Source organism: Caenorhabditis elegans, chromosome V, assembly GCF_000002985.6.
Source record: "Caenorhabditis elegans chromosome V".
NCBI classification, from domain to species: domain Eukaryota; kingdom Metazoa; phylum Nematoda; class Chromadorea; order Rhabditida; family Rhabditidae; genus Caenorhabditis; species Caenorhabditis elegans.
Window position 1 is genome coordinate 17,637,200 of NC_003283.11, and position 14,270 is coordinate 17,651,469.

Consider the following 14,270-nt stretch of genomic DNA (forward strand, 5'->3'; position numbering starts at 1 on the left):
AAATGGCAGCATAGGAATATAGGCTATAGTAATGTAATGTTACGACTGGGTGAAAATCGAGAATCTTCTGGAATGTTCGAGAAATTTCAAGAATTTATTTTAGAATCTTATGGAAAGTTCTGAATAAAAAATAATTGTTTTCACAAATTGCGATACTGCAATTTTTATTGCAACTTTGTTGAATGATTCAATGAATAACTTCTACAAACTATCTTTGAGTTTTGGAAAACGCCAGTCGGTCGGAGCGCGCCTTGGTTTTTATGTGGTAGTCAAAAAGTCAAAAGTGCGAATGTAGTCCTCTTGAAGTAGCTATTTTTCAGTCAGTAGCGAAAAAGACATTCAGTAATCAAAAAGACAAAAGTGCGAATGTAGCTATTTTTTCGGTCAGTAGCGAAAAAGACACTCGTAGTCAAAAAGCAATGTAGTCAAAAAGTGTTTGCCTCAGATTACCAACCCACTGGAAATTGCTCAGGTCTTCCAGGCAGGCGATTTCATTCCCGGCACCGTGATCAGTTATTCTGTGGATGGAGTAGACTTCAGTATTGATGTCTACAGCAATCAATTCAAAATTGAGAAGGATCTTCAGTGAACTTTATTTTTAATTGGCTTATTTTGTTTTCATCAATAAATAAACACCTTTCTTCGTTGAAACCGCCCTGATTGGTTGGACACGCCTATTTTATTTAAATCGATTAATTGATGAAATCTCTGAAAAAACAGTATGGTCCGACGATCAGAAACAACAACAAAAAACAAAAACAAACGAAACAAATCAAAAATGTTTAACGTTTCTTATCAATCTGCAATGAGTCCGGGCAAATCTTGATGACGTAATTGGATTCGTTTGCCTTAAATTCGAAAGTGCCCTCCACACCGCCCGAATACTCTGGATTGAAAACTTTCGCAATTTCAACTGAATTTGGGATATCGCCACGAAACATTGCAAAGTGAAAGGTTGGACTTGGCAGAAGCTCCTGAAAAATATCAATTAGTTTTATATATTTTTATATGCAAATTGACAACACTTTTTGCTCACTTCGAAAACCAAAAATGAGCAAAAAGTGTTGTCAATTTCCTATTTTGGTGGGCGGATATTAACCGAAATATCCGAATCAGCCGATCAGGTATTTCGGATATTCAATTATTTTTATCCGAAATAGCCGTTTTCCGACTTTTTTCCAATTATCCGAAATAGCGAATATCCGTTTCGCTCAAACGCCGCCCTCACGCCGCGATCCAAATCTTTAAAGCGATGCGCAGAACCCGAAAAGTGTCAAACGGGAGCCACGTTTGCACCAAATAGTGACATACCCTTTCGCACTATTTGGTACCAACTTGGCTCCCGTCCGACACTTTTTGGGTTGCGCGCATCGCTTCAAAGATTTAGATCGCGGCGTGGAGCGGTGTTTGAGCGACGCCGCATGGAAGCCCTAGTCTCGACACGCGCCACCCATTGATTTTTGGGGTGCGTGGCGAGACCGATGCCGGGACCATCGTGCGTAAATGCGCCCCCCTTAAAGTCGTAGAAGTGGAAACAAAATGCACTGTATTGTCCGAAATATATGAATTAGCCGAGCGGATATTTAGGATATTTCATTTATTTTTATCCGAAATAGCCGTTTTCCGACTTTTTTCCGATCATCCGAAATAGCGAATATCCGAAAATTTGGATATCCGCCCACCTCTGCTCTACACTCACATCACGAATCTTGATCGTGTCACTAACAGACAACGATTTCACGAGAATAAAGATGTCATCCAAATTGAAGAATTTCTCGATTGAAGCCGAGACCTTGCAGCCACCGAGGAAGTAAGCTGATTTGAGACCTTTCCACTGTTCCATCTCGATAATGTCATCAAGGCAACAATTTGCCGAGGAACACTTGGAGCTTATATGGATTGTTTTGAGTTTTCCAGATTTGAGCAGCGGGAGAATCGAACGAGCATAGCCACAGGAGACGTTGTACAAATTGAAGTTTTCTACACTCAATTGCTCCAGCGTTTTCAGAGATTTATCAATTGCACTGAGTTGAGGATTGAGATTGTTTTTAAGACCCCTTTCATACGCATTGATTTCAAATTTTTTGATCGAAATCTTTGGAGTCTTCAAAACATTGCTGAGATCATTCAGTGCAATTTCCATGTAAGATACGCGATCGATAGTTGATTCACGATCTTTGTGTGAAACAGTCTTTTTTCGATTTCAAGTACTCCACGTGATCATGTCCATACTCCAAGACCAATTTATTCTTATAAAGGGTGATTTTATAACTTTCAAAGCCTGGATTTCGGTCAGAAATGATATCACACAATCCTCGAGACACGTTACGAAGCATTAATCTGAAAAGATAATGTTAAAAGCATTTAATTTTTAATTTTTTTGTAAATTAAACCTACCGATCAATTCGTGGCACATCGTCGACAATTCTGTGAATAACGCCGATAGGAATGTCGGAAAATGAGAGCGCGTCCGGGTTCCAGCTGAAAAAATTATTTTAATTTATAATTTTTCACGAAAAAATACAAACTAACCCAGCTTCACTGCGCAAATCCAGACTTCCATCGCCAAGTCTATGATATAGAAAATCGAATTCTCGATATTGCATAAAATCGTCTCCAAAACAATTGCAGAATGCTCGGAACGCATCGAAAACTGGCGTTTTTCGGCGATATTCATAGAAAATACACGATCGGACGAAATATGTATTGCTTCGCAGGCGATTCATTTTTTCTCGCGTTTCTCTGAAAAATTTGAAATATGGTTGATGTGGTGGTTTTTTTTCGCAAACATACAGTGATATTTCATCGTTAATTTTTTCGGGAGCAGCGGATTTTTCGTCCATTCTGAAAAAAAAACTGTAACGGCAATTCAAAATTCTGAGAATGCGTATTGAGCAACATATTTGACGCGCAAAATATCTCGTAGCGAAAACTACTCTTTAAATGACTACTGTAGCGCTTGTGTGTCGATTTACGGGCTCGATTATTTGTGTGACAACGATTCATTTTTTACTTAATTTTACTATTAAATATATCGATAAATAAATTATTTCAATAATCGAGATCCCGTAAATCGGCACACAAGCGCTACAGTAGGCATATAAAGAATTACTATAGTTTTCGCTACGAGATATTTTGCGCGTCAAATGTGTCGCTCAATACGCATTCCCGGAATATTGAATTGCCGTAATGGTACGTAATAAATGAAGAATCGAAAGTTTTTCGTTTTCATTTATATTTCGAAAAATTGAACTTTCGGAAAATCCAAATAAATTACGATTTTTTTCTGAAAAAATCAGAAAATCTATTAAAACTTCGAATTTTTCGGCAACAAAATCAGAAAATCAAAAAAAAATTCGATTTTGGGGCTGAAAACACTGCAACCTACAAGAAAAGTTGGAGATTTTTGAAAATAAAAGAAATATTCAACGATTTTGAACGTTAAAGGAGAGAGTATAGAGCATAAAGCATTAAAAAAAACAGTATTTCATTGCAAATTTTCAACAAATTTCAAAAAAGTAACAATTATTAATCGGAATCAGAATCATCATCGTCAGCACCACCAAGATCTTCAATATCGCTAAAATCGAAATTCTCAACTTTGATGACTTCAAAACTCTCCGAAATAAACAAGAGAGCAAATTTGTCGCCATCGGTCTCGTAGCGAACTCCGGGAGGAAGTGGTTCAGAGTATGCTGGGTAAAATACTCGCAGAATTTCCATTTGATTGGGGATTTCAGCAAGGATTTTCGCGTATTTGAAGCTCGGCTCTTTCATGAAAATCTGGAAAATGAAAAATTTATGTTTTTAAAGCTTGCACGTGGTGTCAGGCTGTCTCATTACAGTTTGATCTACAAAAAATACGGGAATATCACGGGGTTCTGACCAGGGGTGTGCGGATAACCGATTTTTTCGGCTAACGGATAAATTGGCTAATGCCGATTTTTTGAGAACCGGCTAACGGCTAATTCGGCTAACGGCTATTTTCAAAATTTTCGGCTAACGGCTAATTCGGCTAATCTCAGTCATTCAAATCGGCTAATTTTCGGCTAATTCGGCTAATTCGGAAAATATTCATTTGGTTAAGCTTTTTTTGTCCATTCTGTTAATTCAGGTTTTGGGTTAATTTTTTCACTGTTATTGAGCAAATTCAGGGATGAACGACTGTTCAAATAGGAAAAAATCATACAAATTCACCACATTTTGTTTTCCAAAAAAATATGTTAGTTGAATTAGCCGAAATAGCCGATCGGCGAATTCGGCTAACATCGGCCAAAATCGGCTAACGGATAACTACGTATTAGCCGAACTGCCAAAAAGTCGGCTAACGGCTAATTCGGCTACTCGAGAAAAATGTCGGATATCGGCTAATTCGGCTATTATCCGCACACCCTGGTTCTGACCTTTCTCATTGAGTTTTTGCGCTCCATTGACAATCGCCTGACGGACAACGCGTGGGAAAGTCGTGTACTCCACACGGAGGGAAACAAGAAAATCCGGAAAAAAACGAGATGAAGATGAATCTAGCGATGGAATTGACGATATTTCAGAGTATTTTATTGTCGATCCAAAGAAAAAGCTTGTCACACATGAGCAGAAACGAACTATAGATTTTGAAGTGAGTTTTATATAATTTTTATTTGAAAATATCATTTTTTGCATCAAAATAATTCGATAAATCCCATTTCTTGAAAAAAAAAATTATTTCAGGCTTCGACACCTTCTTCTCAATTTAAAATGGCCGGCGGATATGAAAATTATTCCAAAAGTCAGGAAAGCTCCGGAAATTTGAGTAGAAAACGACCACACGAGGAAACCGGGAATTTTCTTCCTGAAACGGAATATTCTACGGTGAGTTCTGTCATTTGTTAAATCAAAAAATCGATTATTTTCAGATTCCATTGTCGTCTCACATCAATGATGCGATCACAAGTTCTTCGGATTCCGACGAAGATTATGTGAGCAGAAGAATTCGCAAAGCTCGTCAAAAATCTCATTATTTTAACTCCAATCAATATTCTGCGGAGAATCTGAGCAGTTCAGCTAGGAAGTCTGCAAAACTTCCGAATTCTCGTTCAATGCAAGATTATATGTGCCGTGCGGATTCCGTAAGTGTGAAAAGTAATTCAAATAATACTATTTGTTATTGCAGGAATCCATATCGACATCCAGCTCTTCAGCTCTTCAAACAAACAAATTTCCGGAAGATTCTTCACATCGAAAAGATTATTCACTTCCAAAAAATCTATATAATCAAGATGATTCTCTACTGCACGATTTTGAATACCCGGAAAGGCATAAGAAGGTTACTTCAACCCGCCGAATTGATTCTGAAAATTCCCGACAAGGCTCTCCGATTATTTTTGAAGAAGATATCCAGGAGTGCCCTTTAACGAAACGAACTCCGAAGATTCATTTGTCTAAAGGAGACAGCTACAAAAAAGTGACATAATTAATTTTTTCTCTCATTCGCAAGCTTCTTTCAGATATCGGGACCGCAGGTTGAGCACATTATTCGTAAGATCAAGGCGCAGCCGTTAGTTTGGAATCGAAATTTTACATGTGAACTTCCAGGAGAAGAAACAGGACGAATTTGGTGGAAAATAGAAAAAGAAATTAAATTTATACGTACATCAAGAGATGTCTAGTGAATTAGTTGCTGATAGTGAAGGGACAGTTTTCAGGTTACAATGTTCGACTTGTTTGGAAAACGTTAATATCGGAATATAAAGTTCATCGAAAACACTTTTCTGAAGGCTCTTCAACGATTGCACAAATAAAAGAAAAATTTCAATTTTATGACCTAATGTGTTCTCTGTTTGATGACAATCAAATATTCGAAGAAATCCCAACAAATTGTGAGAAGAAAAAAATTCGACACGGTGATACTTATTCAAAGGTACATTTACATTTAAATGGAATAGTGAAGTAGTGTGCTTTTCAGCTTAAAAATGCGGAAATTTTACTGTTTCTCCAAGAAGTCGAGCAGTATCCATGTTTGTACGATCTCACTGACAAACATTATAAGGATCGAGAAAAGCACGATTTTTGGATCAAAATTGAAAAGGATCTAGGATTTTTGGCAGAAGATAGAGGATCTAATGCAATCAAAATTTGGAATTCATTAAAATCGGAATATTTGAGAGCTCGCAAAAAAAAGTGTCCCAGTGGAAGTGGTCTCGACGATATAGAGAACAGCTTCGATTTCTATCAGGATATGAGTTTTTTTGAAGCATCTTTATCAAAAAGATTCTCAACACCGTGAGTGAAGCAGGTGTTCAAAAAGTGTGCTCATCCGTATTTTACAGGATTTCTTCGTCTTCACTTGATACAACTACACGTCTTGCGAATTACGAATCGAACAATGTTCTCACTCCAAAAAGAAATTATAAGAAAGTGAAGGAAGAGTCCACCTATGGTAGGAATTGCCGTACTATTCATCTAAATTGTATTTCTTTGCAGAAAAATATAAGAAGGATACGGCTGAGTGCGATGAAATTATGCTGACCTGTGTCTCATTGTTAAAAGAACTGAAAGAAGGCGAGAAACGAAGCGAAGTGAAGAAAAAATACGAGGACGTCGTCGGATATGTCGTAGAAACATTGGAAGTTATTGATTCAAATTTAATTCCACTTCTTAAACATGACATTTTGAAAATATGTACCAAGTATCATCAAATTTTCGAAAAGGAGTATTGTTTATTAAAATAAAAAATCAATATTATGAAATTTCAAAAGGACAATAAAAGAGGAAATTTTTGGAGTACAGCAAAATGCATAAAGATAATATAAATTCAAATAAAATATTAAACTGACATATTTAGTTATTCAAGTATCTACACAGATAATCGCGTTGCTCTTTGCCATCTTTATAAGGAATCATGTTTGTCTCGATGGGAACGTTAACAACATCTTCCGCCTTTCCGATTAAGTAATTGTGAAGATGACACAAGGCCAGAATGATATCCACAGATTTTTCGTATGGACATTCCATTTCTCTTCTCAAAATTCGAAATTTTGCACTTAATCTTCCGAAAGCGTGTTCCGCTTTGACTCTAGCTCGAGACAATTTTTTGTTTAAAACTTTTTGAGAAATATTTAATCCATTTCCTCCGTACAGTGTCATCATCCTTGGAGTAATTTTGAAAATTCCATCGGCAATTACAAAAGGCTTGACAACAAAATCTCGACTCCAGAAAGTTGGCGGTGGAAGGTTTGCTTCTTCATCTAAAATTGTTTTCAATTTTGAATCAGAAAAAATTGAAGCATCATTGTTCGATCCCGGTGATCCTGAAATATGATTTATGAAATATTAATAATGTATTGTTATTGTTAAACGTACCAACATCGACCCAAATGACACGGCCGTCAGCGTCTACTACAACGAGCAAAACAAACGAGAAGAAGTGTTTGTAATTGAAAAACAGAGAACCGGAATGTGGTGGAGCTTTGATTCGAATATGTTTTCCGTCGAGAGAGCCGAGACACCGTAATATGTGCTTTTTGGCAAATGTTCTTTCGACTTTTCTCCATTCCTCTGCTGATTTGGGTGTTTCGATGCACTTCATTCTCGAATTAATGGCATTTGTAACATGATACACTGCATTGGCTACTGTAGTCGGTGCTAATCCCCATCTTCGGGACATCGAAGAAAACGATTCACCTGAAATTGTATATTACTAAATGCAGAAAGCGACAATTCTGTATACCGATGTTGCAGAATTGAAGGAAAATTACAACTTCTTGAAAAGAAGACAGTTTTCTGTTCGTCGAAATGTTGAGACTGTTGACCGCTGTGCAAATGTCACATACCACTGTTACGGGAAGTTTCAGTATTACCTAAAGAAACATTTATTAATAAAATCTCAGGTAAGTTTCATTTGCTATACCTGAATTTGAGACTTCTTTTCCTCCAAGTCTGAGCATTATTCGACAAATCTATCAAAATTATTAGATTTGATGTAAAGTCGGTCCTCTTCGAATTCCATGTCGCACTCCAAATCGTTTTTCAGCTCTATCAATCGGTGCTTTTTTTTCATAATTGCAGCCATCATCGTCAAGATAAGCAACTCTGAAAAATTATAAGCTTTCACATTCTACCTAATATTTTGTGGGCTTACTTCGTCGTGTCTGAGACATTATGATCGAAAATCTATAATTTTCCATTACCATGATTGACTTATTGTCGAAATGAAAAGTATTTCACAGAGGTGTGACTGGTGTGACTGTAAATTTTTGACCATGAATACGCTTTTTATTATTGTTGAGAGCATTAAAAATTGAAAAATGAAAGATTACTAAGTTTTCTTCTTTTTCTTGAATGAATCACCGGATTCAATGATTTCTCCTTTTAGCTTGAGTTGTTCCAGAAGTGGCAGTTCATCTAGTGTAGTAGTAATAGTTGCAATAACATCAGCATGGATAGTGGATGTGGATGTGAGCGAACTGTCATTTTTCAACTCCACAAATTGCCTCTTCAAAAATGAAAGTTGGTCGTCCAGTATTTGCGATTCCTCATTGATTTTATCTACAAATTTTTTTTATATATCTGATTAGCTGCGAAAACTGAACCTCGGATTTTCTGTTTTTCGACAGTTTTTTTCTCGAAGCATCGCGTCGTAACATCTCTAGACACAGTTTTCCTAAAATTGTGTTTGTGTTGATTTTTTTTTTGGATTGGCTTACGGTTTTGGCTGTTTCTCAACAAGAATAGTCTGATCAAAAAATTTGAGACTATAAAAGTACGGAAAATCTTGTATTACTTCCTCAATTGTGGCACCTTCTTCATCGAGGAGACCCTTTTGATATCGATATTCACCAGTGATCGCATTCCATACGCGCTTCAAGTTGTAGCCTGAACAATATATTTTTCAATGTTTAATTGTTCCAAATCATCTATGACGTAATTACATTGCAACAATACACATATCTCAACACACCTTTATCTGATTTCAAACCCGAAACTCCTTTTTCCAGATTTCGCCACAACTGGTGGAGATCTTCATTCTTCACTTTCACTGTTTTAGAAACATTCCAAAGAACTTCTTCCTTTTTGATAATATTGATGATGTTAACGACTAAATCTCCAGGAAGCTGCAAAAGAATAGTTTCAAAAATGCAAAACTACATTACCCCACCATTTTTAGAGAATCTTTCATTTGGAAACAAATTTTTTCTGGCGCTTTGATATTCCTTTGGATAGAAATTTTCGAGTGGTTTCATCAGGTTCCTCTTCTTCAAAAATAATAGGAGAGCCTTGTCGGGAATTTTCAGAATCAATTCGGCGGGTTGAAGTAACCTTCTTATGCCTTTCCGGGTATTCAAAATCGTGCAGTAGAGAATCATCTTGATTATATAGATTTTTTGGAAGTGAATAATCTTTTCGATGTGAAGAATCTTCCGGAAATTTGTTTGTTTGAAGAGCTGAAGAGCTGGATGTCGATATGGATTCCTGCAATAACAAATAGTATTATTTGAATTACTTTTCACACTTACGGAATCCGCACGGCACATATAATCTTGCATTGAACGAGAATTCGGAAGTTTTGCAGACTTCCTAGCTGAACTGCTCAGATTCTCCGCCTTCTTATATTTTTCTGCAAAGAAATACAATTTAGATGAATAGTACGGCAATTCCTACCATAGGTGGACTCTTCCTTCACTTTCTTATAATTTCTTTTTGGAGTGAGAACATTGTTCGATTCGTAATTCGCAAGACGTGTAGTTGTATCAAGTGAAGACGAAGAAATCCTGTAAAATACGGATGAGCACACTTTTTGAACACCTGCTTCACTCACGGTGTTGAGAATCTTTTTGATAAAGATGCTTCAAAAAAACTCATATCCTGATAGAAATCGAAGCTGTTCTCTATATCGTCGAGACCACTTCCACTGGGACACTTTTTTTTGCGAGCTCTCAAATATTCCGATTTTAATGAATTCCAAATTTTGATTGCATTAGATCCTCTATCTTCTGCCAAAAATCCTAGATCCTTTTCAATTTTGATCCAAAAATCGTGCTTTTCTCGATCCTTATAATGTTTGTCAGTGAGATCGTACAAACATGGATACTGCTCGACTTCTTGGAGAAACAGTAAAATTTCCGCATTTTTAAGCTGAAAAGCACACTACTTCACTATTCCATTTAAATGTAAATGTACCTTTGAATAAGTATCACCGTGTCGAATTTTTTTCTTCTCACAATTTGTTGGGATTTCTTCGAATATTTGATTGTCATCAAACAGAGAACACATTAGGTCATAAAATTGAAATTTTTCTTTTATTTGTGCAATCGTTGAAGAGCCTTCAGAAAAGTGTTTTCGATGAACTTTATATTCCGATATTAACGTTTTCCAAACAAGTCGAACATTGTAACCTGAAAACTGTCCCTTCACTATCAGCAACTAATTCACTAGACATCTCTTGATGTACGTATAAATTTAATTTCTTTTTCTATTTTCCACCAAATTCGTCCTGTTTCTTCTCCTGGAAGTTCACATGTAAAATTTCGATTCCAAACTAACGGCTGCGCCTTGATCTTACGAATAATGTGCTCAACCTGCGGTCCCGATATCTGAAAGAAGCTTGCGAATGAGAGAAAAAATTAATTATGTCACTTTTTTGTAGCTGTCTCCTTTAGACAAATGAATCTTCGGAGTTCGTTTCGTTAAAGGGCACTCCTGGATATCTTCTTCAAAAATAATCGGAGAGCCTTGTCGGGAATTTTCAGAATCAATTCGGCGGGTTGAAGTAACCTTCTTATGCCTTTCCGGGTATTCAAAATCGTGCAGTAGAGAATCATCTTGATTATATAGATTTTTTGGAAGTGAATAATCTTTTCGATGTGAAGAATCTTCCGGAAATTTGTTTGTTTGAAGAGCTGAAGAGCTGGATGTCGATATGGATTCCTGCAATAACAAATAGTATTATTTGAATTACTTTTCACACTTACGGAATCCGCACGGCACATATAATCTTGCATTGAACGAGAATTCGGAAGTTTTGCAGACTTCCTAGCTGAACTGCTCAGATTCTCCGCAGAATATTGATTGGAGTTAAAATAATGAGATTTTTGACGAGCTTTGCGAATTCTTCTGCTCACATAATCTTCGTCGGAATCCGAAGAACTTGTGATCGCATCATTGATGTGAGACGACAACTACTTTCTACTCAAATTTCCGGAGCTTTCCTGACTTTTGGAATAATTTTCATATCCGCCGGCCATTTTAAATTGAGAAGAAGGTGTCGAAGCCTGAAATAAATTTTTTTTTCAAGAAATGGGATTTATCGAATTATTTTGATGCAAAAAATGATATTTTCAAATAAAAATTATATAAAACTCACTTCAAAATCGATAGTTCGTTTCTGCTCATGTGTGACAAGCTTTTTCTTTGGATCGACAATAAAATACTCTGAAATATCGTCAATTCCATCGCTAGATTCATCTTCATCTCGTTTTTTTCCGGATTTTCTTGTTTCCCTGTGATCTTCCATATCGGAATCGACGAATTCTTCCATGGGATATCTGAAAACAAAAAAAAACTAATTTAAATAGCGAAAATGAAGAAATCACAGAGAAAAGACGGGTTTAAAGGAAAATCACGACTTTTTTGCGCAAATTATTCAATTATTTTTCGAAAATATTTATTAAAAATTGATTTTTATTGAAAAAAGTGCTGAAAATTATATTAAAACACGAAAACTCCTGAAAAAAACAGTGAAAAAACGCTTAAAAATGAATTGTCGTAAAGTTCGGTGCACGAGAAAAACGAGGAAAAAGTGTTTGCGGACTCCGTTTTTTCCGCAGACTATGGAGGCCTCCGGACGCGGAAATTTCCCGTTTTCCGCAGACTATGGAGGCACCATAAATATAAGGTTTTCTGCAGTACACGCCACGCAGTTTTATTATTTTGAGTGTAAAACGAGCCGCGACGCGAGCTTGAACTAAAAGCTTAAAACGAACATTTTTAATTTTCATCGCGTCTCGCGTTGTGAACTCTTGCACCGAAATGATGAAGTGAGACAAATGGAAAAAGTTGTCAATCCCCGTCGATTTTGATAATTTGTAAGTTTCATCGTCCATAAAAAATTTCTTGGCACAACAAAACTGCAACGTATTCACAATCCGATCAAACGATACGTGCGAGGAAGCCGGTACAAAATGAAGCTCCTCAAGTGTTCCCGGTCTCAAATACGGAAGAACGTGAATAATTGTGTCACAGTCGCGGACAACAAACTGGTTCACTTTAATGTATTTCACTTTTTTCAGCAATTTCTCCATGATTTCAATTTTTTCGTAATCCAGATATCGGTCGAGTTTGACGTCGAAAATTTCCAACGAGAATTTCGGATTTTTCATGATTCGGTATAGATCGGAAAGGCCAGCTTCCACGACGCATCCACTTTCCACGTGGACTTTGTGTTCCCTGTACTCAATTGTAAATCCTTTGTCGTCTACATTTTCTCGCCAGTATTGAACATCTTCATCATCGTTGTCAAAATTAATTGTAAAGTTTGAATTCGAAATTTCAACGTCGATTTGCTTGAATCCGGGAGCTCGGCCGCCGATGACATCACGGAATCGTCGGGACACTTTTCGGATCGTGAATCTGGAAAAATTAAAGAAATTTTCAAGTTTTCTTGTAGTTTTTAGGTTAAAAAGTTGATTTTTCGTTTAATTCTCCCATTTTTCACTTTTGAAGGAAGGTTTTTTCTACGAAAATTTTTTTTTTTCAAATTAAGAAAAAAAACGCATTTCTTGCTCTTTTTTACATTAATTAGTATACTTTAAATGTTTTGCAAAGGTGCAAACAGTTTTTTCGGCTAAATTCCTTATTTTTAGCCCATTTAAGCAACAAAAAAAACGGAAAATCCAGTTTTTCAGCGTTAAAACCATCAGAAACACTAGGAATATGTCTAAAATTGCACTTTTTCCTTGAAAAGTAGACAAAATCGATTTTTCTTATATACTAACAGCTCGATGGGCTTCACATGATCGAAAATTTCATTGAGCATATCGTCAGGAAGTTCCAGAAATTGACGACACTTCGGGTTGAATCTGAAATATGTTAAATAATTTGGTTTTTTTTAATTCCTTCAAAATACCTCCATTCACTGCCCAATTCTGCATTCTCCTGGCCCAATTTATAGACGAAAAATTCGAATTCACGGAATTCCATTGCTTCCTCTCCTAAAACATCGCAAAAAATGTCGAAAGCGTCGGAAATTTTGGTTTTCTGAAGGTATTCGTACAGAATACATGCCTGTTGGGCGTTTTTATCCTCGCAGAGCATGAGAAGATTCGCATTTTCGTCGGGATCCGTCATTTTTGCTGAAAGAAAGGATTTAGAGGTAAATTTTTGGGTTTTTTAAGCACTTCAATATTTTTCGTCAAATAAAAAATTTTTTCAGACTATTAAAAGCTGAAATTATAGTAGAAACCAGCGGAACCAATCGAAAACTACATTTTCGAAACGAAAAATCACGTTAAATAAATAACAAAAAAAAACGGTAAAACGAGACTAACCCAGAAAGAGTACGTCTCGAGTTTGGGACGGGAAAGGAGAGAGAGGGTAATGTGGTAGAAGAGATCAATTAGAAGTCAAAGAGAACCAGCGGAAAAAAAGTTAATACCGGGGAATATTGAGATCGAGAAAGTTTGAAAATTGATAGGGGGAGAGAAATACCGGTATATTTTTGACAAGATTGTTCCAAATAGGAATGGATTTGGCAAAGAAATGAGAGGTGCATGTGTCTTTCCTAACCAGAATCATGGGTCTCCTATTGGAATTAGAGAACTTGACAAACTGAGTTAATTTAGAGAAATGAGTAGAACCGGTAAGAAGTCTATATAATAGTTTCATTTGAGCTTTAATTCTAGTGTGTCTGGTGGAGAATAGTTCCATGATGCACAGTCTGTTTTCGTAAGAGGTGAATTTAACGTTGCACCTTTGCAGGACGCGTTTGGTGAAGGTCCTAAGCGGTTTTTCAAGTATGGCAGAGAGTGAGGAGTTGGGGGAAGGGGAGTAGATCTCAGAGCAATAGTTTATGATGGGGGCAACGTATGTTTTAAATAAGTGGCTATAAAACTTGTGGGAGTTAGAGGAGAACGCTTTGAGAATTTGCTTAGCCCTTAGCATGGCTAGGCAGCTTATTTTTATAATATGAGGTTCAAAGTTTAATTTAAAATCTGTGATAAGACCTAAATCGCGGACTGTGGAGGATGGAAGAATGGGGAAATTATCCACTCTATACGTGTGGTTGGAGTTACGGG

At 36.6% G+C, this 14,270-nt stretch overlaps 1 protein-coding gene and 1 pseudogene across 2 annotated transcripts; both read right to left on the reverse strand.

Annotated features, from left to right (window-relative positions):
• Positions 1-782: 782 nt before the first annotated feature.
• Positions 783-2,843, reverse strand: fbxa-191 (annotated as a pseudogene). Its single transcript has 5 exons — positions 2,794-2,843; positions 2,533-2,742; positions 2,398-2,481; positions 1,700-2,340; positions 783-974 (listed from the first exon to the last, which is right to left on the reverse strand). Coding segments are annotated over exons 1-5 (1,177 nt in total).
• A 629-nt stretch (positions 2,844-3,472) lies between these two features.
• fbxa-192 (F-box domain-containing protein) lies at positions 3,473-13,328 on the reverse strand. Its single transcript, NM_075064.3, has 4 exons — positions 13,103-13,328; positions 12,972-13,055; positions 11,961-12,606; positions 3,473-3,783 (listed from the first exon to the last, which is right to left on the reverse strand). The coding sequence occupies exons 1-4, from the start codon at positions 13,321-13,323 to the stop codon at positions 3,529-3,531; spliced, it is 1,206 nt and encodes a 401-aa protein (NP_507465.2). The 5' UTR covers positions 13,324-13,328; the 3' UTR covers positions 3,473-3,528.
• Between the last annotated feature and the right edge of the window lie 942 nt (positions 13,329-14,270).

Coding starts and splice junctions, on each gene's coding strand:
- fbxa-192 (NM_075064.3), bottom strand. CDS start 13,323: ATGACGGATCCCGACGAAAATGCGAATCTTCTCATGCTCTGCGAGGAT. Junction 12,607..12,971: donor CATGTGAAGCCCATCGAGCT/GTTAGTATATAA, acceptor TAATTTTTCCAG/ATTCACGATCCGAAAAGTGT. Junction 3,784..11,960: donor ACGCGATGAAAATTAAAAAT/GTTCGTTTTAAG, acceptor TTCATTTTCCAG/ATTTTCATGAAAGAGCCGAG.